Source organism: Falco naumanni, chromosome 1 (genome assembly GCF_017639655.2).
Source record: "Falco naumanni isolate bFalNau1 chromosome 1, bFalNau1.pat, whole genome shotgun sequence".
Classification (NCBI taxonomy): Eukaryota; Metazoa; Chordata; class Aves; order Falconiformes; family Falconidae; genus Falco; species Falco naumanni.
In genome coordinates this window covers 123,317,978-123,342,717 of record NC_054054.1, presented here as the reverse complement: position 1 = coordinate 123,342,717, position 24,740 = coordinate 123,317,978, and the positions used below count along the sequence as shown (strand labels likewise).

At 42.8% G+C, this 24,740-nt stretch overlaps 2 protein-coding genes across 14 annotated transcripts in view; both read left to right on the top strand.

The window, feature by feature from the left end:
• Positions 1-1,526: 1,526 nt before the first annotated feature.
• Positions 1,527-15,464, top strand: NOL11 (nucleolar protein 11). The gene is made up of 18 exons (XM_040581997.1): positions 1,527-1,702; positions 3,967-4,080; positions 4,955-5,011; positions 5,609-5,754; positions 6,019-6,076; positions 6,621-6,759; positions 7,157-7,354; positions 8,074-8,150; positions 8,886-9,009; positions 9,689-9,792; positions 10,065-10,142; positions 10,973-11,157; positions 11,411-11,536; positions 12,423-12,644; positions 13,205-13,283; positions 14,350-14,442; positions 14,763-14,870; positions 15,170-15,464. Exons 1-18 carry the CDS (start codon positions 1,553-1,555, stop codon positions 15,281-15,283), a joined length of 2,172 nt encoding a protein of 723 aa, XP_040437931.1. The 5' UTR covers positions 1,527-1,552; the 3' UTR covers positions 15,284-15,464.
• Positions 15,465-20,034: 4,570 nt separating this feature from the next.
• The window catches only part of BPTF (bromodomain PHD finger transcription factor), a 56,504-nt gene continuing 51,798 nt past the window's right edge, over positions 20,035-24,740 (top strand). For 11 of the 13 annotated variants that reach the window (XM_040581987.1, XM_040581983.1, XM_040581989.1 and 8 more), the window contains exon 1: positions 20,035-20,946. In XM_040581987.1, coding sequence (XP_040437921.1) covers positions 20,307-20,946 — 640 coding nt within the window. In that variant the 5' untranslated portion in view covers positions 20,035-20,306. The remainder of the gene's footprint in view (positions 20,947-24,740) is intronic. The other 2 variants (XM_040581991.1, XM_040581992.1) reach the window with 1 other exon arrangement.

Genomic DNA, 24,740 nt, shown 5'->3' with positions numbered 1-24,740 from the left:
CCCTTGTAAGGAAAATTTAAACCCTTTACAACAATTACTGGAGTTTTGTTGTGCCTCAGCTTTTAAACGAGTTTCTTAAGGCCAGTGCCTCCTTGGTCTGGGGCCGGCCCATTGATTTGTAAATGGCCATTTGGTTGACAAGGAAGTTTTTCAGTAGGAAATGTAATTTTCTACGCAGGATTTGGTGGCCCAGTGTTGTAAAGACTGGAAAAGAGAGCACTTAAAACCTCTCAGACTTGCCTACGAGTCAGTTAATTTTGGTCAGCAGAAATTGCCCGTGTACAAGGACTCCTTTAGGTGGTTGAGCAGCGGCTGGCTCCCCCGGACAGCTTTCTCTGCCCGGGGAGCAGCTGGTCTCCGTTCAGCTCAGAAACGCTTTGCAACAGCCCGGGCCAGACACCAGGAACTGGGATGGGCCTGGAGATGGTGGTGGCTCCTGGGTGGCTTCGCCGCTGGGGTGGCCATGGGCTCTGCGGGCTGCGGGACCCCGGCCCGGGGCTCTGCCACCGGCGTGAGGCCATGGCTGCCCTCTGCCAGGGGGACACGGCTGGAGCCTGGTGTGACAGCGCTGCCACGGCCTGTCCCCAGCCCCTGAGTGTCCCCAGCCCTTGTGTGTCCGCAGCCCCTGCGTATCCCCAGCCCCTGCAGGTCCCCAGCCCCTGCCATGGCCTGTCCCTAGCCCCTGAGTGTCCCCAGCCCTTGTGTGTCCGCAGCCCCTGCGTATCCCCAGCCCCTGCACGTCCCCAGCCCCTGCCATGGCCTGTCCCCAGCCCCTGCGTGTCCCCAGCCGCTGGCAGGGCTGGCTGGTGACTCGCATCGCCTCGGTGCTGTTTACAGCTCGGGCCCGTGTTACAGTCCCACACCACCGACATCGTGACACCCGTGAAACCCCCGCACCAGACCCCGCCGCTGGGAAAACCGCAGGAGCGGGCCCTGGCTGAGGGCAGGCATCCACCCTTCCTCCCTCGTGAAAACGGCACGTCTCAGCAGGCCGGAATACATTTCATTACAGCAGCCTTAAGACCAACGGTGCTTTGCGGTGCAGAGCCCGAACCGCAGCAGCCCTGCTCCGAGGCCCCGCCGCTGCCCCGCACCCAACGGCGGCTCCTGGCGGCCCTGGGCACGACCCGACTAACACCGTGCGCGAAACACACGGCAAACAGCGCAATAAAGGGAATCCCACATGCCGCTGGTTGTCCGGCCGCGCAGCGGCGTTCGGCGACACGGGCGGCTCCTCTTTATTCCACCGTAGTTAAAATACTCAGGACGCGTCGCGGTTTTGTGCGCTTTGCAAACGCCGGCTGGCGAAGCCTCCCCCCACCCTGAGGGACCACGGGGCCCGATTCGGCAGGGCGGTGCCGTCCGACAGCAGCGCACCAAGTCGCGACACACAGCGCCCCTCCCGTGGGCACGCCCGCACCCACCGCCCGCGGAGCCCGGAAACTGCCGAGCGGCCTCGGCCATTTCCGCCGCTCCCCGGGGGGCGGCGCATGCGCGCTGTGCCCCGCCGCGAGCGCCGCGCCGGCTCTCGCGAGAGGTGGCGGCGGGCGGCATGGCGGCGCTGTGCGAGAGCTTCACGCTGTGCGGTTTGGGGCCCAGCGGCGGCGTCGGGCTGGGCGGCGGCCTCCTGGCCCTGCAGCCGGGCCCCGACCCCGACCACGTCCTGCTCACCGACCGCGGCAGGACGGCCACGCTCTTCAAGGTAACGGCCCGGCCCCGGCCTGCGGGAGGGGCCCCGGGCAGCGCCTCGGCGGCGGCGGCGCCTCGGGGCCGCGCTGCCCCCGGCGGGCCTGGCCGGAGCGCGGCCGCGGGCCCCGCTGTCAGCGGCTCGGCCCGCCCGCGGGCTGCCGGCCCCGGCGGGAGGCGGGTGGGGGTCCCCGCTCCGGGGAGGAAGCCCGGCCTGGCCACGCTCCGCTACGCTGCCCCGCGCTGCCGGGTCTCTCCCCCCAGCCCCCGCCCGTGCAGTGCTCCCCGGGAGGCTGCGGGGCCTGTGGCGGCCCAGCCGGGGGGACCAGCCGCGGTGGCGGCGCTCAGCCCGGCTGTCAGCCGCTGGGCCGCCTGCCCGGTGCCTGCGGGATGGAGCAGTTCGGTTAGCGGCACTTGAACCTGAAAGCATGCTCTGGTGTCTTTGAACGTACGCGTATCTTTCAGTAGACCAGAATAAGAAACTGTAGGAATATTTGGGTTTATATCTTTAAATGGCGTTCACATTCATGGGGCTAGGGACTGTAGCTTAGCAGATTCATGATACAGCTTCCTTTAGGTTGTTTAGTCCTCCCTGACAAGACCATAAGCGAGGGCATAAATGTGTTGGTAAATATGCCCAGTGTAGCTCTAGACTGAGGAGAGGGGATTGAGTACCCTCAGAGCAGCCAGATGTAACTCATAGAATCATTGAGGTTGGAAAGGACCTTTAAAATCATCAAGTCCAACCATTAACCCAGCACTGCCACGGCCACCACGGTCCCTAAGCACCACATCTGCACCCTTTTTAAACACCTCCAGGGGTGGTGACCCCACCACCTCGCTGGGCAGCCTGCGCCACCGTTGGGCCACCCTTCCAGGGAAGGAATGTGCCCAACATCCAACCTGAACCTCCCTGGCGCAGCTCGGGGCCGTTTCCTCTTGTCCTGTCGCTTGTTCCCCGGGAGCAGAGACCAACCCCCCTGCCTACGGCCCCTGTCAGGCAGCTGTGGGGAGTAACAATGTCCCCCTGAGTCTCCTCCAGGCTAAACCCTGTCAGTTCCCCCAGCTGCTCCCCATCAGCCTTGTGCCCCAGCACCAGCCCGCTGCCCGTCTCTGGACACGTTCCAGCCCCTCAGGGTTCCTCTGGCAGTGAGGGGCCCAACACTGAACCCAGGATTCGAGGTGTAGCCTCACCATGGCCAAGTACAGGGGGACAGTCACTGTCCTTGTCCTGCTGGCCACACTGTTTCAGCTACAAGCCAGGATGCTGTTGGCCTTCTTGCCCACCTGGGCACGCTGCTGGCCCACGTTCAGCGGACTGTCAACCAGCACCCCAGGTCCTTTCCCACTGGGCAACTTCCCAGCCGCTCTGCCCCAGCCTGCAGCGCTGCGTGGGGCTGCAGTGACCCATGGGCAGGACCCAGCACTTCTCCTTGTTCAACCTCATACAACTGGCCTCGGCCCATCAGTCCAGCCTGCCCAGACCCCCCTGCGGAGCCTTCCTGCCCTCCAGCAGACCAACAGTCCTGCCCAACTCGGTGTCATCTGCAAACTGACTGAGGGTGCACTCGATCCCCTCCTCCAGATCGTTGATAAAGGTATTGCACAGAGCTGGCCCCAGCACTGAGCCCCGGGGAACACCACGTGTGACCGGCCACCAGCTGGATGTCACTCCATTTACTACCACTCTTTGGGCTCAGCCATCCAGCCAGCTTTTAACCCAGCTTAGAGTATGCCTGTCCAAGCCACGAGCAGCCAGTTTCTCCAGGAGAATGCTGTGGGAGACTGTGTCAAAGGCTTTACTAAAGTCCAAGTAGACAATCATCTGTAAAGTGAGTTTAGACAGTAAAATTTATCGCTCTTGGTTTCAATAGTTACACTCAAATAGGAAGAGAAAAAGCGTGGTTCTGTGCCTGGTTGCATTAGTGAGTAAAAGAACTTGCACTAGTCATTAAAAGTAGTATCTTCACTTCAGATAAGCCACGCCTTGTACCTGTGCCTCATGGCATAAGCTCATCGGTTACAGGTCAGAGTTACTTCTTATGTGAAAAGAAAGAATTCGAGTTGATGTGGAGCTCTTTCATGTTACTCTGGAACTTTGGGTATTAAAGTCAGAAACAGGAATGCTCAAGTGGAAGTTCTGGGTATAGAAGTTTCCATATTTTAATGTTTTTCAGATTAGATGTGGCTACTTTGCAATTCCTTTCTGTCATGAGAAGAATCTCCAAAGTGTACCATGTTAGATTTTAATTATATTTACTTTGTTCTTACTCTTTCTAGGTTTCAGATCAGAAGCCACTAGGTTGTTGGTCCGTTAAACATGGGCAGATTATCACGTGTCCAGTTGTGTGCAACTTTGAAACTCATGAATACATAGCTGTTCATGATGACAAGGTGAGATCCTTTTATCTGTTATTAAAGGAAAAAAAGGATATACTGAGTCTTTTAAGTGAGTGTAGATAGGGAAGAAATTAGCAGTGCTGCATTTTTGGTTAAATGTAAATGCATGGAGCTCCAGCACTCTTGCAGGTCAGGTCATCTCTGTTCTTCAAGGGGACAGGGATGAGCCGTTCTGCAGCTGCACCATGTGTTCTTTGGTCAGTGATACGGAGATCGTCTGTTCAGTTATGCAGTGGCCTTTGAAAAACTAAAGCATTCCAGTGAAGAGTGCTTCACGCACACGTTCTCTAAGAATAAGTTATTTCTCTTGTTGTAGCCTGGTTGACATTTACAACTATGTGATTACTGTACCAAAATGGTTAAAACAGTTCATACTTCCATCCTTGTTTTTCTGCTCGTATTTTACAGTTAAACATTCCCTGTCTGTGCACATGCAGTGTTTGCTCAGCACACGATGAACCTTTGGCTTTTTAGTATTGTTGTTGATGAAATATCTTTCCTGACCTTTCATTGTTCTCCTTGAAATAATTCTTTTCCAGATCAGGTCATCTTTATCTTAATCTGTCTCCATCACTTTGATCTACTTTAATTTAGGATTCTGCTGTATCATTTTCTTTAACCTTACTCTTTCCTATCCTTTCTTTCCAATTCAAGATTTCTGAGCTTGGTTTGTATTCCTGTTGTCTCTGCTTCAGCTTCTTCCCATGCAAACTTCCCCTGGGTCAGTTTCCACTCAGGTTACTGTGAATAAATGCTTTCTGTATATTTTCCTCCTGTGTTTCAGTGACATGCAATTGCTGGTATTTTGCATGGTGAGAAGTCTATATATTACTGTTTTACTGTGCTTAAAAAATGTTTCTCTTTAAAGGTTTTAAGAATATGGAAGGACAAAGATATTAACTTGGACAAAGTATTTAAAGCAACAGTAAGTCTCTTACATGTGTTTGCTTTTACGTTAACATTTTGAAACCTGGTGGAGAGAAGAGATACTGATTTTCATAGTACTGGTAATACCACGTTTAGCTGACTGTTGTCTTGTGTTTCATGATGTTCTGGAGTATTGCAAGGAATCCACTCGGACTGAGAGACTCGATCATCAGAGTATTTCTCTTAAAATGATTGGTATCGCAAGCCCAGTTTCAGAGGACTTTCTTTAAAGCTGGTGAATGATGTTAAAATACAGATTATTTTTGTCTGTTCTGCTGGTGGATCTGTTAAACAACACTTCGTGTTTTGCTGTATAGCAGTTGTTTGAACTCCTTGCCCTCAGTCTTGTTTTTTCTGATGTGTTTCAGAAATGTGATGTTCATTGGGACACTTTTTGTTGGGTAGTGATTTGCATTATTTATAGCATTTCAGCAAATCGGGAACTCCTAGATCTGCGTTATTAGGAATCTTACAGGGTCATCATTCTGTTAGTCATTTATTTAAAGAACTTAAAAAAAAAATCGTGGGTAAAAACTTGGCTTTCAAGGTTATGTGCTGAACAACATAGGATATCTTTATATATATATATATATAGCTTTCAGCTGATGTATACAGAATACATTCGCTACCCAATGGAGGACCAGTGGTGCTATTCAAAGGAGGTGGTGTTCGAACTTTAGATGTCCTTTTGGAAGCCCCACAACAAGAAATTGAAAACGTTATCTCAGATGAAGTCATCAAGTAAGTGATACAATTTTATCAAGTTTGCTTCTTGCTCAGAGGAATTGATGATGGTGAAATTTGTTCCCTTTTTTGAGGGGATAGGGGACAAATCTGAAGACCAAGGTCTTGGGGTTGGGTGTTTTTTTCCAACACATTGTTTTTAAAGTCTTAGAACTAGTTATATAGGTATCCTAAAATTAAGAGGCTGCTGAAGGCATAGTGATATGATTTTAGGTATAGTCCTCGAATTTAGAAGATGTTCATACAGCTTTCTGGTTTTAGGTGGAGTGAAGCTTTTAATGAAGGTCAACAACCTATCTTAATTTTCGCTACTGAGAAAGTGAGTTGAATACCTCTTTTTTTAAAACTTTCATAGCAGCAAATCTTAGTGCTTTTTCTAAAATTCATAACCTGTTTCATTGGATTTTAAGAGCTTTTAGTGAAATCACTATCCTGATTTAATCAATATCCTGATAGAAGAGTTATATTGAAGTTGTGTTGATTTCAGGGCTGAGTAGTCTAGCTCTTGGAACTTCAAAGAACAATTAAGATTAAATACAGTAGGCATTGTGTGACTTTGTTGTCGTAGAATACTTGCTTATTGTCAGTGACTTATTAATTCAGATTTATGCTTATTAAAAATAATTATACAGAAATGTCTTGTATTCTTGTGCTTCTTTGTGTTAGTCCATTTGTTGCATCAAATCAGAATTTTCTTTACGTGCTTGAGTGCACAAACATTTCTGAATTGGATTGTATGTCCTATAGAAAATGTAAATTCCTAATTTTGCATAACATTCAAAGTTAAGCAGTACTAATATCTGAATTTCTGTTATCTCTTCTTCATGTAAATTAAAGGAAAAATTTATTTTCTCTTGTTTTAGGATGGGGATTTTTTTGTCTACGTAAAGAAACTTAAGATGAATAGTCTACACAAATATAAGCTTGAACAACAGGAATTATCTAAGCCACTGAGTTTCACAGCGTATATAAAAAATAAAATCATCACACTTCTGTGTTTGTGTAAGTTATATTTTCTAATGACTTGTAATAATAAAGCAAATAATTGTATGGGAGGAGATAAAATGTTGATATTTATGAATTACTGTTTAATGTTTTGAGCTCTTTAATCTTTCTACAACAGCTAGTGGTAGAAGTAGTAAATAAACCTTCCTACTTTTAAATGGCTGCAAAGGCTCACTGTTCCTACATATTATGATTGTATCTTGCAGATCTCGTACTAGCTATGCATCGTTTTGCTGCTTTGCATCATACTGTGTCATTCAAATATCCTACATTATTTCTTCTTTCAGCATTCACTGGACTTTGTTCTCTTTGGATGTCCTTTTGCCATATTATATCAGATAGTTTTCCCACAACAACAGATCATAAAAGAGTAATCACCTGGTTTTTTTGGCAGATTCCAATTACTCTGTGTACAAGTTTCTGATACCTCTGCAGCAAAATTCTGAAGAGGAAGAACAGATTTTGTCCAAGTCACTACTGCTGAACCTTTCGGTATCTGGAAGTGTTCTAAAAGGAACTTCTTTCGTTGTTCTTGATAAAGACCACATTGCAGTGTTAGGAAGTCTAGGTGCATCTGGTGAAGAATGCAAAGGTAACTTGAAAAATGAGATTAAGATGCCATAAGGTCTAAAATTTCCTTAGGCAAAGTGCTAAGCAGGAAATAGTGCAAATAAAATGTTAGTTGGCTCTTGAAACTAGTACGTAGTTAAGCTGTGCCGTTCAGAGCAGTAGCTGAAAGATAACTTTCACCAGTAAATTGTGTAGTGGGTTGCAGGACCATATGCACTGTCGTGTTTCGGTGTTTGCCTCCGTACGGTTTGTGAAAGAGTTGAGTATATGCAGTGAGAGAACTTATGGATGGAGGGGAGTTAAAAGGACTTGGAAACTTGTAAAAGGACCTACGTGGGGAAGCAGCCCTAGTGTCCTGTAAGAAATCAGTGTCTAAAGTGAAACAAGCGCTTCAGTCCCAAGCCTAAACTTCTTAAACGTGGGATGACTCAAATTTAAGCCACTGAACGTAGCATTGTATAACAAAATGTTCTTCCTAACTGGAAGCTGCACTGGCTGCTGTCCCTTTTGCTACGAGTACTTGTTTAAAGCTCTTCACTGGAAAACTAAATCACATGGAAATATTTTTCTTAAGATCTAACCAGAATTACTTCATTCCTAATGTTGAGTACATTACTGACTGAGATATTTTGAAACAGTTATTTCTGTTTCCGTAAGTGTTTGTAACTGAAAGTAGCAAAGGCAAATGTAGCACTGACATTGCTTTTTGGGGTTGTAACTTTTGTATCTTATCTTCCCTAGAGTGCCTAACAATATGGAATACAAAATTTCAGACATTGCAGACTTCAAAGGAGCTGCCCCTGGGCACCAGCGGACAAGTAAGCTCTATCTTTAATTTGTGGTCCTTTAGTTTTGTGCGTTTGGCACAATAGCAGTGAAGAGGCTGCTGGGCTGCGGAGTTCTGCTTCTGTCTGGAAGAGCAGTGAATGTCAGTTTCAGAAACAATATTGGCTAGTTTGTAAGCTATTTTTGTTAGAATATTTGGTGGGAGAATGGTGGCTTATGGCAGTTTCTTTGACAATTCAGTACCTTCTCATTTCTGATCGCATTGATTATTTGGGGAGAATGCGATAGTTAATTAAACAGAAAACCCACTCAGTATCTATTCTATTCAAACAGTTTGCAATTGATGGCCTAAATGATCCCTGCATGCCCCTAAATAGCATTTCAAGTTTTTCAGGTATCAATTATGATAAGTAAAGTGACACCAAAGTAATAAATGTACTAGTGAAATAGAACAGGTGACCGGTTTTGTCTTAAAATTGTACAAGAGGGAATTTAAAATTACCGGGTGAGCTTAATGTTTTGGAGCAGCCACTGTACTTTAAGACATTCCTGGAAAATTCTCAACAGAATGCTCCTTATTTCTGTATTTAAAATCAACAGTTAATGAAGGTCTGCTAATAAGTGGTAAACCTACCAAAAATAATTTAAAATAATCTGATCACTGACTTTTATTTGAATTTCTTAGTTAAGGAGTTAAACATCAGCTTGTGCAAGAACACGCTTCTCTGCTCATCTCCTTATTAACAATATGTTTTAATATTTTGTAGTTGTGGTGTTATGAGGAAAAATTTTTTTTTACTCATGGGAAAGTACTAACAGTAATAATGTACAAGTGTGAAACGTCATCCTTGGCAGCTGCTGTGGGAAAGCTCAAGGACAGTCAAACCCCTGGTAAGAATTTTTATAATTACAGTGAAAAGATCTCGTAAAGGGAAAACTTCTGAAATTGTACGAAAATTATTTTTATACAGTCCTATAAAATCAATTTCATCTGAACAGCTTGAAGTAACCTAACACATACTCTGTTCCTAGCTGTTAAAGGTACTGTTGCTCAGAGAACACCGAAGCGCACAGATGTCTGAATTTGTTGTGGCTTCACTCAGTCTGGGTTGTCATTCAAATACCAGTATTACTGAAAATATTACAATGCCAGCTATGAGTACTGAAAACATAATGAAGTGCTGTCTCCTATAAATTATTTTATTTTCAAAGAGTTTGTGATTAGATAGGGCAATGTCAAACCTTAGTTAGTTTAAAATTGTACTGGCCCAGTGTCTTTAATCTAGCGTTGCACTAGGAAAATGTTGTTGCAAGTAATGTTCACAATAAATTGTGTAATAACTTCTCTTCCTCCCAGAGGCTAAATGGAAAAAAAGTATGCAAAAAGGGTGATAAAATTGCCTGCTGCTGAGGTAGAACTGGAAACTGTCTTCGTATAAAATGAATCAGATTATACTTCAGTAAATACCTATTCTTATGATTCTTCTGCTAAGAAGTTGGTGTAATAGTCATACTTTAGTAAATGAGCTTTAAGTGTGACCTTCATATAGTTTCTTTCTTGTGTCCACAGATGTCTCTTCGTTTGTAAACTGGAATACCCTTGGAGATGAAGAGCTGGCGGTTTCTGTTCACTCACAGCAGTCTGTAGCCCTAAAATCAGAGTCCAGAATGACTGTAAGTTAGCCTTAGGAGCATGAGGGTTTTGTTTTGTCTCTTTCTCATGCTGCTACTTCTACTTTCTTAGGTATTGCAGCAGAAGGAAATTTCATTTTGTGTTTGTTACTCATTGTTTCTAACACTGTTTCTGGAGTTGGACTACCCAGTTACTAATTGTAATTTGTGCAGCAAGTTGACACGTGAAGTTCCTAGTTATCTTGATTAACATCCTTAAATATGTACCATCTTTCTGGAGCCGAATAATAACTTTTTGTTTTTCTTTGTAATAGTTAAGATCAAAAAGGAATACTGTTGCTAAAGTACAGCCAGATACCTTATCAGTTGGGCAGCTCTTACTAAATCTAAAAGTAAGTAAACCAAATATCCTTAAGTAGTGTTTTAGATGCTCTCAGAATATTTTAGTTGTCTCTTAAGCTATTATCTTTTTCCATGTCCTCTTGCACATATCAGGTTGACAAAGCTGCCTTGAACAGGTGAGTTGGAGGGTATTATTACTATTATTGTTACTATGCAAGAATAGTGTTTGGGCATGACGAAATCAAAGTTTTTTCATAGGAATGGGTTCGAGAATGGTACAATACAGGGCTAATAACAGCTGAGTTCTGAAAACTTGCACAAATTTGGTCATTTTTAATGACAGTCTTTTCTTACAATAAGTAAAGTTGGAGGATATTTCACTGAACTCTGCTTTTTTAAGCTTTTTTTAGATTCTTAGGTATGTCTTTAATTTTGTTGAAGACATTTTTGGATCTAGAAAAGTCAGAATGCTAGGAATTCCACTGCAAATATAGCAATAAGCTCTTTAGTTCCTTTCTAAAACTTGCTGCCAGTGTTGTGGTACTTTAAGTAGCATCCCTTCCTGTGTGAACATTCCTATAGCTTTACTGTGGCTAGACACCTTGGTAATGTTACTGCAGTAACAGGCGGATAATCTATGAGCCGTTATTGAAAGATACTGTTTACGTGAGTTCTGAGTGAGTAATTACCCTCATTTGGCGCTCTCATCCTTCAGAGAGATTACCAAAGCACAGAGGGGTGAGGGTATTTTTGTAAATTTTTTTAGCTGAAATTAAAAAAATCAGTCTGTTTTTCTCCTTGGTCCAATTAGTAAGAATTCTTAGTAAGAATCAGATTTATGCTTTGTACTTCTGAGTTGCACAGTATTTGTCATTTTCAGGATGCTTCTACGACCGTATTGGAAGATGAATTGAGACAGTTGATGTCAAAAGCACAGATGCCAGATTTCCAAGCCGCCATCGGATGTGTAATAACTGCCCTTATAAACAGATGTAAAACAGATCCAAAGTACTACCCTCAAAATTTCCTGCTACAGATAGTCCAAACCCGAGACTTGTCTTACAGGTGATAATTCTGCATTTTTTTTTAATTGTAGGGAATAGTCTTTAAAAATAGAAAGTAGAAAATTAGTTCTTTTTATAAGGCAGTCTTGAATTATCAGAATTTACTATCAAAGGTGCTTATGCTTATTTTCTGAGGAAGGTGACACTTCCCAGATGGATTTTTGTGTAAACAAGATCAGTACTGATGCATTAGTTGTCCATGTTGTTTGCAGTGGGTGTGATCTATGCAGCTTATTCTTTCCATATTCTTACAGTTTGTGTCCAGATTTAATGGCTGTTGCTTTGGAGAAAAAAGATGTTTATCTCTTACAAAACTGCTTACAACGATTTCCAGATATTCCTGAAGAAATTACTTATGCTTGCTTGAAAGTATTTTTAAGGTAAACTGGCATTACTTCTCTCTTTTTTTTTTTTTTCTTCACTAAACCAAGCCCCTTAATAAAAAGCTGTTTTGCAAAGAACGGCTTTATTTATGTAGATGAGCAATTAATACTGTGCATTGAATTGTTAATTCTGAGTACAGTGTATGTTGCAGTCTTGCAAACTGACAAAGTGTTTACGAGATGTCTGTTGCATATGTTAATTCTAAGAACTATATAAATGGTAATTAAATGAACATGCCTTTAGTAGCACTGCTGGCTTGAGTGGCATTCGCATCCATATGGTGTTAACCTGTCTATTTACTGAGCAACAGACTTAATTTGGAACTTACCTGGGTTAAGAAGCCCACAAAAAAAGATTGATTCTTTTTAAGTTCATGACAAAAATGGCTTCCATATCCCCAAAAGAATGAAGTTTTAGGTAGGCACTGTAACGAAAAGAAAAGACTGTTGTAACTGTTCCTCTAGGCTTCCAGAGCAAAAAGGATTATTTTTTTTTTAAGAAAACATCAGATCTTGTAATTTCAAACCTTAAAACTGTCAAATACTTTATTAATAAGTATTAGGAAAATCGTAACTGTCTTAGGGGTTGAAGCAGTCCCACTACAGGTAGAATAAAATAACAGTTTTGAAGGGGGCATAACCTGTAAGTCAGCCCATGACAGTTAACTGACATTGTTGGAATAAAAAAGGAGTACATGTAGTGTTCAAGGTTAATAATTACAAAATATTAACGGTTCTTTCATCACCTTTATTCATTCTGCAAGACTGTATTTTAGTACATATTTTTCCTTCTACAGTAAGCTTCAAAGAGTTCGTAGTATGTACTACTGTTGATGTTGAAGCTAATAATTGAAAGTATTAAATGTGACGTTTTCTCCTACAGCCTTAGTGAAGCCTATCTTCAAAGAATAGATGTGAATCTAGAATCTGTAATCTGTTACATTGATACTGAATTCAACAGTAAAGATGTTAAGACTGAAATTGTAGAAAATGGTTTCAATGCAGAACTGGAACAAGATATCTGGGATACTAAAATCACAAAGAAGAGGCATCTGACAACTGATGGTGAACTCTGCCCAGTTGGACCACAGAAGGCAGCATTATTGTATCCTCTGTATGTTTTAATGAAGGAAGTCTGTGCGTTATATGTGACATGAATGTTTGTATTTAATATTACTAAAAGACATATTTTCTGTTATTGTGGAAATTTCTGAGAAGTTCTGGTAAAAGAAGTTCCTATTCAGTAGAAAAATTGTTTAGAATATTCTAATAGAATTCTATTCTAACAGAATAGAAACAATCAACTTTTAGAAAGCATCTACACAAATTTAAACATTTATGTATTTTTAAAATATTTTATTGTTATTATTTTTTGCAAAAGTGTAAAAAACCTTTAATCAATAGAAAATAGCATCAATTATCTTGCTGTTTGCCTATTGAAACAAATTAACCTGTTACATACTTGCAGTAAACAGAACTGTTCAAGCTAACTGTATTGTGATGTTTCAGTTGCTGTATGTATTTCACAACAGAAATAAGGAGATTCAAAAGCTGAAATAGACCTCTCTCAAAAAACTTAGAGAAATATTTTAATTAGAATTCACTTCGGTTTGTAGAATATGGTATTTTTTCCTGTAATTTTATTTCCTTAATAGTACTGCACAGAAATGCTGTTCTCCTTTCAGCTTACAGTGAAACATTTCTTTTGCCTCATCTGAAAAACCTTCCAGCTCAGCAAGCTGTTGTAAGTAGGTTAAAATCAAAAAGCTCTAAAACCCCTATTACTTTGAGAGGAGGGAGAGGGAAGAGTGTTTCAATTGTATATCAGAAACTTGTCATTCATACGGCAGTCTGAATCACAAACTAATGGATGACAATGAAATTAAGATGCCTAGTAAGATGTAATGCTAGTGACTATTTTTCTACACTAATATTTTACTAATTTTTGTAGTCCTTTGTTATTTTAGAAAATGTAAAAAAGAAATGCTCTTTATGGCCCAGTATGCTTGGAAATGTTTGTATTTTGTTAGCAAGTTAAGGTTTGTTACCTTGTTGGTTTGGATGCTTTTTGAGAAAGGAACAAGACATGCTAATGTAGTCAGTTCCATCAGAAATAGAAGTTTAGAAAGTATGAGAAACAAATTGTACACTATGTAAAATGCCAGATGCAATGCAAAGCAAACTCAAGTATTCAATCTCAGATCCTCTTAGTTTAAAAAACAAAAACAAACACTCCCCTGACCCTCAGAACCTGAAACATAACTTCAAGAACTGCATGTACCACAGTACCTGAGAACATATGTGGTTTTCCAGTTAATCAGAAAGCCCACACATGAGAACAAAGCTCATTTTAGCACCCATCTCCTTGCATTCTTTTTTTGGAGGAAGAAATCTTTGACTTGTGTTTGGCACAAAACGATGTTGACCTGATTCCAACAGTTAGCAATCTATTGTTGGCTGATGAAAGTGAAACTGGGACTAAAATCGTTAATGCTAGTACACTTTTTAGCAAAGTTCCTAGAAAAGTCTGTGTCTGAATTAAATTTCACTGACACGGTGACTGGAACAAAGATTACCCTGAATGTAACTTTACATTGAATATTGCTGAGAATTTTCAAATGTCTAGCTGTGGATGGTAGAGAGAGAGAGAACCATAAAACCTATTTTTAATGCGTAGTATACCATCATCTATGTTGCTTTAAAAAACAAATAAATAAAATAGTATGAGTATTATTACTGTGTGCAGGATAAAACTCCTCAGTCTGTTAAATGCTTGTGCTTTAAAAATGTTCTGACTCTTCTACTTTTAGCTCTTTCTCAGGTATTTATACTACCTGTATGTGAAATGTAGTGAAAAAATTAATACCACTCTTCCCGGAGTACGCTCTCCAAATATAAATCAGGTGAGAAACTAGTTGTAAGAGTTTAAGAGTTGTACTTCCTTTGGTTCCTGTGGTGTGTAATTGAGTGAGTAGTTGTGAATATCTAAAATGAAATGAGATCTACATTCATTCTACAGAGTATTGTCTTATTAATATAACCTTGTGGTCAGGTGTAACATAGTGCTTTTTACCATCAGAAAATAAATATGTTGCCTTAAAATATGAAACCATGCATTTTGCATTAGAAGTTCGTGTTTCAGAGTTCAGCTTTTTTGCAAAAGCAAAATCTGTATCGTTTGTATGTCATGAAGTGTAAGTGTATTTTTCTTGTTTGTCTTCAGATCATGGATTGGATGTGCCTATTACTCGATGCTCACTTCACAGTTATGGTGATGCTACCAGAAGCAAAAGAGTTGCTTTCAAACCTGCATAAGTTTGTAAGAGCCCAAGTAAGTTGCGTCTTCTGAAATAATTATTTCATTTAGTATGGATTTAGAATATGGGTGTTAAGAAGTGGGGGCAGGGTCAGGCAACAGCAAATTATATGGTGAATCAAATAATGTCTGTTCTCCGCATGCTCCTTCCTGAACATGAAATGGCAGTTGCCTCTCTTTTCCCATTTTGATTTCAAAAGCTGTTATGTTTGTTTGGTTTAAGTATCAGAAACTGTGCAGAGCCACAGTATAGTGATGTAAAATAAATTTTAATTCGTTTCATACTTATGTAAGTATCTGTGTTTTCTTTTTAGGTACGGTTCTATTCTGAACTCAACAAGATTGAAGGAAGTTTGCGAGAATTACAAAGACTTAACCACCAGAAAGACTCACAGACATATTCTATTGAAGTGCTGGAACTTATTTGAATTTGAAATGAATTATTAACAAATTTATTTTTTATTGATTCCTTTTATGATGAGGATGTTTTAGCACTCCATATTGGGGATGTGAAAAGTTGTTTTCTACAGAAGGAGCACGGTTACTCTGTAGCTACACAGGAGTTGTAAGTTTGAAACTTGTGTATTAAAAGCTCTCTTTTTGACTGGATGAGAAGCTGGATACTTGCTTATATTTTCATGTGTAATTTTGATATGTAATCATAAGAACATCCTAAAATACCACATGATTCTTGGCAAAGAATTAGTAGGCTATTTGCAGGGCTTCAACAGGTGTTTCATCAAATGAGTGGACATTTTTATTCTACTTAATAGTTGAAGTCTCTGATTAGATTATTCAAAGTTCTCTTATTTCCACTCAGGTTGTAAACTATAGATGAACTCGTTTGAGTTTGCTGCTTTTATTTTTCTATTTTTAAGTTGTTTTTACTTTGTTCAAAGAGATCTTTGACATTTACAGATTTAAATGGGGAAGGGAGCTTAAGTGTAGGTATCACAGTGCTTTCTCTCTTTCCTCTGTCTCATGGTATCACAACTTGTGTACCCTTTCATGCTTTTCTTTCCAGTCCAACCAGGTCCTCTTATGCCACTTTAAAAAAAAAATAGAAGGGAAGGGGTTTTGTGGTAGTGTCAGCCGTTAAAGTCTTGAGTTACAATAATCCAAAGCTGATTTGATGTATCTTATATATCTGTTAAAACACCTGCATCCAGAGGCTGCCTACAGCTAAGGAGAAGAGTTACAGGGAGCAGGAACTAGATAAGACTCCTCCTTCAAATGAAGCAGCAAAGTACAGTTATTTAGTAATAACTGCATTATTAAATTACAATTTTTACAGTCTATCTCAGAGGTTGCCATCAGCTGAAGATGACTGTGTTCTCAAGCAGAGAGGCTGCTCCTCTAGAGCATGCGTTCCTGCACAGACTTGCAGAATGGAGTTAGTGGATTTCAGCTTAAGTAGCTGTACTTCGGGACTTCTGCTTTAGAAATTTCTGAAGCTTTCTGGTGTTGAAAGATTACATCCAAGGTAGTTTCTGCTTTTTAAATACTCATCTGTTGAAATCTTGCCTATGTACATTTGAAGCTTTGAGGGAAGGGGAGAGGAGCATAAAAACATTCAGGTAAGGTTTAATGCTGTGGACTTTGGAGTGAGTTTTGACATGTCTTTAAGCCGACTATGCAACGGCTATGCCAGCACAGCTCAGAGCAAGAATGGTGTCTTGCCTGTTAGATCATGGAGCAAAGAACTAACCTAGCTGAAAATAACTTCTCTTTCTGGATAGTGATTTTTCTCTGATACTGCTGACTTAAGCATGTGTCACTGGGCACAGAGGAGACACCCAGTTTGATTTGGAGCGGAATGTTGGAAATCATTGTTTGAATAAATGGCTCCTTAACCTTTTTCAGGTTAAACTTGCCTCAGAATGAACAGCAGCATTTTCTTCCTTTCTCTGCCTAGAGCTAGAACATGAGATTATTACAGTTAAAGTGCTAGGTGCATAACTTACTGGACTTTGGCTGTGTAGCTGCACACAGTTAAAAGTCTTAAGGCTCTTTGGAAGTTGACAAAGAGTGAACACCTGAAGTTGACCTCATCTATACTGCTAGAATTCTGGCATTTCAAAGTGTATCAGAGCTTTAGATTTGTTTTGACTGTCTCTTTTAAAAATAGCGATGAACTAAAGTTTTACGAAAGCAACACTTGTTGAAGGTACTACAGGTATAAGCATCTATTGAATTGTACTTTGATTAGGTGTTTGCTTACAATGGACTTGTTACAAGCTACTTGTGGGTCTGAACGTTCGTGTAAATGAAAGCTCATCTGGGATAGGGGAAAATGGGACAGATAAGCATAATACTGGATTTCTTGAAGTCTAGTATAAAACGGTTGGGGACAAATCGTCAGAGATTACTGATAAAATTAACATCAATACATGTTCAGAATAGCAAATAAGATGTTCTTATTTTTACTAATAATGTGATTGAATATTAATATAATTCAGCATATGACTATATTGGTATAGTTTGGTTTTCATCATACTAAATAAAATGGTAATTGGTATTATACTGAATTACACCAGCAAAAGTCATGTGAGTCCTTGCTTCCTAAGTGTGACTTTGTTTAGTCTACAGCTAAGCTCTAGTCTAACATTGCTCAGCAACACCTTGGTGTCTTATAAATGTACATGTAACTGATTCTAGAGCTGAATACTTTAAATTCAGTGCCTAATAAATGTTATGAAATAGTTTGGAGGGAAGGACTGGGCAAAAGCAGCTCAATCATTTAAGCAAGAGCATATGCTCACTTGTTATGAATGCCATCCAGCTGTAGGTTCTTAAGTTCTTTCCTTTACCCTTGGAGCAAGGAACCCATCCAGACAACAGCTTGGAACAACTAGGCTATTCATCTTCTCCAAAGTGCCTTTTGAAAGGAGTCTTTCTCTCCATCTGTCTTGAATATGGAGGCAGTGTAGGGCCTCCTACCAAAAATTCCTCTTCCTGCTGTATTCAATTCACTTATAAATATGTTCATTTAACTATACTAGCAGATTCAGAATAGAAACTTCCAAGTTCCTAATGGACAAATGTTTTGTTCTTGCAAGTGGACAAGGGTAGGTAGGTAAGTAGGTTAAGGGGTTATGGTTGATTTCTCTGTACTGAGCTGTGTGTTGGAAAGGACTAACGTATAGTCCTGACTCTGAAAGTTAACATACCTCTCTATGCATCCATTTCTCCACCTGTAAAATTAAAATTCTTTGTCCTATTCAGCAAGCACTTTCATATCAACAACTCTTATTTATAAGAGATGAGATTAAGAGACATGGTAGTCTGGTTCACAGTATTCAAAAGCAAGTGATACTTAGCATCTTTGGTCTACTACAGGTACACAAAATCCACAGTATTTTAGAGATGCTATGCTCTCACAATGCCACAGGCTTTGTGAGTATTAGTGCAGTAGATACACTAGAAACCGTTGCTTGATTCTCAAATCACAAAAGGAGATAGTGAAATAATCTATGTCCAACATGTATCTGTGCATTCGTGTATTTAAAGAGTTACCACAATCCTATGCAACCTTCTAAGAGGTTGCAAAAATCAGCCTGCCATAAGCAGTCTAAAGGTAACTTTGAAAGGTTCCTGCTCGAGTATAAAGGTGTTAATGGGCTTAGGGAATGTTGGCTACTGCTGTTGCTATGTGTGTATCGTGCTGTGTCTAGAACAGGGCTCTGAGCCTGTGCAGCTGCAACACTGAATATAAAAGAGTGCAACTGAATATAAAAGAGATGCAGATGAAAAGCTGGATGTAAGAGTGCAAATTGGACTAAACCCTGCTGCATGGTGCCATTGTGACATTGTTGCGTGCTTGACACTGCAGCAGGTTTGTGGGTTTAATGAGGTGTCTGCCTGAGCAACAAGTTAATGAACAAAAGACACTTCAAAAATTACTATGGGAGAATGCAAATTAAATTATACATTGGACATAGAGCTGGCATGCTTATGGTATGACCAGGATTGGGTTTTACATCACACAGAAGTAAGGGACTGAGAGAAAATGACAATGTGAACACATTTATTTGTTAAAGGTAAGACTTCAGACTCTCTGGGATCCCCAATGTGTGTCAATTTACCCATGAAAAGGCTGGTTGTAAGAAATGCAAGATGTTTTCATGCCTCAGGCTGGCTTTCAATTTGTACAGCTTTTGCTCAGGAAACCCATACCCTGAATTCAAGTGGTGGCATTAGAAACCCAGCAGTGCAATTGGTTTATGTAGATTTTTAGCCCTTTGGGGGCTCTGGCAAATGGGAAAACCAGAGGGAGTACGAAAGAGATGAAGCCTATCTCATTTTCCTGGTGCTGAGTGAAGTGCAGACACAGCAGTTCAGAGAAAGTAGATGGACGAAAATGCAAATGGTGGGGCCCTGTGTGGTCTCCTCAGTCTTACTTTGCTTTGTGCCCTCCTCGCGCTGGGTAAGGCTGAGCTGTAAGAGGGTTTTAATTTCTACATCACGGGTGAAGAGTGGAAGCGGGGCAAGAGCTGAAGATGGCAGCGGGCACGGGGGCCTGCGGGGCGCCGGGGGCGGGCGGCCGCCGCCTCAGCGCGGTGAAGGAGAGCAGGCTGAGGGGCGAGCGGTGCCTCAGGTTTTGGCGGGCGCCGCGGCGGCGGGAAGAGCCCCGTGGGGAGCCCCTGCCCGCGGCGGAGGGGACGGCGGGGCCCGGCGCCTCCCTGCGCTCGCGGCTGCCCCCGCAGGGGTGCGCGGCCGGCCGGAGCCGTGGGGCTTGGAGCCGAGGTGGTGGCAGCCCGGGGGGGCTCCCCTTAGGGCGCGGGTCGAGCTCGGGGAGAGAGGACCGCTGACGGGCGGCGCCGCTCAGGTGTGGGGAGAGGGGGAGGCCGCGGGGGTGCGGCGGCGGCGGCGGGGCAGCTTCAGCCGGCGGCGGGGCAGCGCGGCGGGGCGCCCCGGGAGCGCCCAGGGCTGAGGGGACTCTCGTGGTGGCCGCCGGTGGCGAGGCAGCGCCTCGTGGCAGGTGGCGGTGAGCTGGGGCGAGGGGGGCACGCCGGGGGACGGGGGACGCGGCGGCGGGGCGGGCAGGGGCAGGGGGCGCGGCGGAGGCAGCCGGGGGGCCGCGGTGCCGCCCCAGCGCGCCGGCTCCAACATGGCTGTAGCGGCCGGCGCCGGCGGCGCCCCCTGGCGGCGGCTGGGAGGCGCGGCCGGTCACGTGAGGCGCTCGGGGCCTGCTGCCGCCGCCGCTTCCCCCAGTCAGAGCGGAGCGAGCCGAGGCAGAGACGAAGAAACAAGATGGCGGCCGGTGGCGATCCGGAGCGGGACGCCGGCAATTCGGATTGAGCCCTCGGCCCTCACAGCTCGGCGGCCCCCCTCCCCGGCCCGGATCCCTCGCAGGGGGGGGGAGCTTCCCCGTAGCCGCCTGTCCGGACTCCGAGCGCCCTCCCGAGCCTTCCTTCCCCCTCCCTTCCCCCCCTCGGCCAGCGCCCAGAGATGCGGGGCCGGCGAGGCAGGCCGCCCAAGCAGCAGCAGCCGGCGGCGGCCACCGCTCAGGCGAGCTCCCCGGCTCCGCCCGCCCCGGCGGGCCCCATCGGGGGGCTGAGGTCCCGGCAGCGGGGCAGCAGCCGCGGCAGGTGGGCGACCTCGGCCCAGGCGGAGACGGCGGGGCCCAAGCAGAAGGGAGCCGGGGCTGCCCAGGCCTCTTCCCCCGCCACCGCCTCCCCCAGGGGGGGCAGCAAGAGGAAGGGAGGCAGCGGCAGCAGCAGCACCCCTGGTGGGGGAGGCAGCAGCGGTAAGGGTAGGGGCAGGGCTGGGGCTGGAGGAGCAGGGGGAGGAGGCGGAGGAGGCAGCTGCAACAGCCAAGGCAGGGCTGCCTCGTCCAGGAGGAGCATCAGCAAAGTGGTGTACGATGATCATGAGAGTGAAGAGGAGGAGGAGAGCATGGTGTCCGAGGAGGAAGAGGAGGGAGACCCCGAGGATAACCAGGACTCCGACGAGGAAGAGGAGGAGGAGATAATGGAGGAGGAGGACGACGACGACTCTGACTACCCTGAAGAGATGGAGGATGAAGACGATGCCAGTTATTGCACTGAGAGCAGCTTCAGGAGCCACAGCACCTACAGCAGCACCCCAGGTAGAGAGTCAGTGGGATGAACTAAAACAAGTCGAGGGCACCCCACATGCTCCCTCTAGGTTTGCAAATACAGTCCGCACGCATTCTTTCTCCCGTGCGTGTACGGAAGGGATGCCTGCAAGCACTCACAGGGAGAGAGGGGTATGCAAATTAACGGCTGGCAACCCCACGGATGCGGGGAACATTAGGAGATGCTTACAAACACATGCACCGAGAAGAGGGAGGGAGGGAGGGCAGTACTTGCTGAAACAAGGGGATGCTTTGCAAAATATGCATGGAGATTCTAGTGACTGCAGAAATGCATGATAGACCAGAACGTGTTGCAAACAATGTCAAAAGTGTATGGAGCATCCACTTAATATTTAAAAACAAGGGAAACGAGATGCATGCCTTGCAAAGAGGTTCTTTCAAATATATACAGGAAAGGATGGCTTGTGCTTGCAAATATAACTTGATGTTAAAAGGAAGGGAAGCACATGCAACTTGAAGTGGCCTGAAAAAAAAAAACCCAACAAAACCAGAAACACTGAAAATTTTCAGGTTCTTGAAATCAGAGGTATAACTGGATCCAGCATTTACTAGCTTTAAGACAAAACTAGCTTTCCAAGGAGGGAAATGAGGTGCATTGTTCAAAATGGAGATTGCATTGTTATAGTTTGGGGAAAAGTGCACAGGGCCTCATTGCAAGGGTGTAAACCTAGTTTTAGTTAAACACAAAGATTAAAAGGTGGAGGTTGAGTCAGAAGTCTCTCTTTTAAATACTGCATTTATCTTAAGATACGGCAACCTTTAAAACTCATGTTGGGGTTAAAACTCGTTAAACATCATTGTGATTTTTTTTAACCTCTAGTGGCAAGTTGGGGCTCAAATTTTTAAGGCCTGCACATCTATTTGTCCTTAATTAGTTCATTAACCATGTGGGTTTCAAGCTTCAAAAATTCTTTTATCTAAATTTAAGCACTTCGGATTTATTTGAATTCATTCTAGCATGGAGTTCAAGCTTAGGATTATTTTTTTTTTTTAAAGTCTCTGAACCGGGAGAATAGTTAAACTTAGAGATAACCTAGGAGTGTTTCTGAATTGGGCCGCAGGATAACAGATACTACAGTTGTCCAAGTATTTGGCCAATTTGGAAGGGGGGGAAGGAACAGGTTGTTGGTGTAAATGCGCTGCATCTTAATTGAAAGGAATGTAGTTTTGAGTGGTTAGCTGAGGATTTTTTTAAAAGGGGGAAGTACTGACTACTAAATGTGTCATTTGTTTTAGTGAGTTAGTGGTATCAACTCCTTATGTGGCTTCATAATAGTCCATTAAAAAAACTCTTTATGTCTAATAAGCATAATTTAAAAAATCTGTATCTATATACTTAGGAAGCTAAATCAATCAAAATAAGTACATACATTCAAAAAATAATTTAATTTAAAGATAATTTTTTAAGGTGTTAACTTACCTGTTGCAGGGATATCCTGCAATCAAATTGAAATTTGTTAATATTTATTACTTCAAAGAGTGAGGTCTGGCTTCACAGAAGAATAAAAACCTCGAAGTACTCTCTTGACTTTTAGTTTTCTGCTTAGTCGTGGTAACTTGTATTACTTTTTGGGGGGGTGCTTTTGTCAAGGAAAGAGTATTTTTATGATTTTAATTGGTTAGGTCGTGAACATATTTTTTATGTGAGCATCCAGGTTTAAAATGAGTTCTACAGAGTATGGGTGTATTCACTTTTTGAAATGTGCCGAAGTGTTTTGGCAAATAACAAGATACTTCTGTGTGCATTGTTGTGCAAGCATAGACAGGCTTTATGTGGTATTTAGGTGTATCAGAAACCATTTTGATAATTTATGTGTTTATTTCTTGCTCGGTCAGGGTAACTTCAGTTAAATTTTTTAAGATAAGTTTAAGTATAAGCATTTTCATCCTTAAGTGCTTTTCTTTTTTAATACACTGTTTGATAGTTAAAAACATCTGAGTTCTTATTTTGGCAATTTACTGACAGTTCTCATTCGTTCAGTATTTGCCTAAAGGTCTCCCTCCCTCTTTCCCTCTCTCCCAGACACGCTGTTGCCCTTTTGCCAAGAAAGTACAAACTCTTCATTCTATCAGTCTGTGTCTTCTTTCTGCTGAACAAGTATCTACGTTGCAAGCACTGCTACGCAGTGGTGGCACTAATTGAAATCTTAGTTTTATCGTAATCCAGGAAGAGATACTTGACATTAAAACAGCATTAATAGGCAAGGAAAAGATTCACATAACTTCAGTATCTCTTTATGTGGCAGTGGCCAGTGCAGACAAGAGTGTTAACAGGGCAAGCGTACAGTGGTAAGTCTTCAAAATTCCTTCATGGGCTCCAGTGCTCTTTGACTCAGGTGGATTGTGAGCCAGAATTGGTCTTTAGCTATGTTTAGATACGGGGCTTTTTCTTTCATTTATTTGTCCTCAAACCAGACAGATTGTAATACACAGTGACAGAGCTCCTGTGGTTAACTGGAGGGCTTGAAGGAGTGTCTCCTCTGTTGTTTTAAACTGTCCCTGAGTGCTCCTTAGGTTTTTTTCTACTAGAAGAGGTGATGAACGGTATTCTTTGCTTATCTTCCCTCAATCACGTGCAACCTCAATTACTGCCATTATCTGGATGTGTCTTAGGGGCTGAAGAGCATATTTTTGGAGAGCAGGGTATTGAAAAATTGCAATCACAATCAAACTCTCCTACCAACCAAGATTTTACACATAAATCACATCCCAGTTAAATGGGTGACAGACTTTTATGGTTTGTTTCAAACTTACATTGAACAATGAATTAAAAGATCACAGTGCAATGTCTCTAGTAGGAGTACTTTTTTTATTAATTCAAGTATTCAAAGAAGCAAAATCTTAGGAGTGCTAAAATGCCTTTTATATAGTGCTTAATAATGATACAGTAAAAGCTTATTGCTTTATTATGCTTATTATTATTTTATTATTATGCAGGTGATACTTATCATTGCCTCTTCTTCTGCTGGGCAGGCTTGGTAGACGGATTTTGTGTGTCTGTCCCTTCTCTCTTATCCCGTTGTGTCCCCAGAAGGTAGATGTACTTTTAGGATAGGTATCCTGTGTATCTTGTATTACTAAAAATTTTTCACTGTTACCTGTCCACTGCCACTATTGCATTATAGATATCAGGTACTTCTCATATGTTGCAGAATTTTAAAAGAAAGACTTAATCAAGATGCCTAGAAGTCCATCATTTTTGTTTCGTGAATTTTCTGTGTCAAAACTGAGAACTAGCTTTTGGAAGAGCTGTACATCCAGATTTTGACTGCAAGTTATCAGTCTGTCTAACAAGCAAATGCACAACAGTGGAGTTATGAGCCAAAAGAGTTGTCTTAAATAAAATTTTTAGATGGATTTTGCTAGTCTGAGCGTTTACAGTGATTGACCATCATTTCTGTTAACCAGTTACTTCACCAGTGTGCTTTTATCTTCAGAGTGAAAGAATTTAACTGGAATTTACTGTAGTAATTTTATATCTTAACATGTTTTCATGCTCTTGAAGAATTAAGTGGAGATATTGAGGTAAGACAGTAAGATAATGCAGCCTCTTTTGTCTGTCCTGTGAGAAGATTTACCAGCCTCCCCAAACATCTTACCTGGGGTGCCCTGTTCACTAAATTAAAACTGGCATGCTCTTATTTTACTATTTAGTAATCTGAACTTTGATTTGTACACTAGAGGAACTATCATCATGCCAGTCATGAGAAATGTAGAAGACCAGTCCTAGCAAAGAAATTGTGTAGAATGCCAAACGAGTCAAT

Bases quoted from the DNA above. Each gene is read 5' to 3' on its own strand.
- NOL11 (XM_040581997.1), top strand. From the start codon at position 1,553: ATGGCGGCGCTGTGCGAGAGCTTCACGCTGTGCGGTTTGGGGCCCAGC. The intron at 13,284-14,349 runs GTAAGTAGGTTA...TTCTACTTTTAG, and splicing joins TTCCAGCTCAGCAAGCTGTT to CTCTTTCTCAGGTATTTATA. The intron at 14,443-14,762 runs GTGAGAAACTAG...GTTTGTCTTCAG, and splicing joins GCTCTCCAAATATAAATCAG to ATCATGGATTGGATGTGCCT.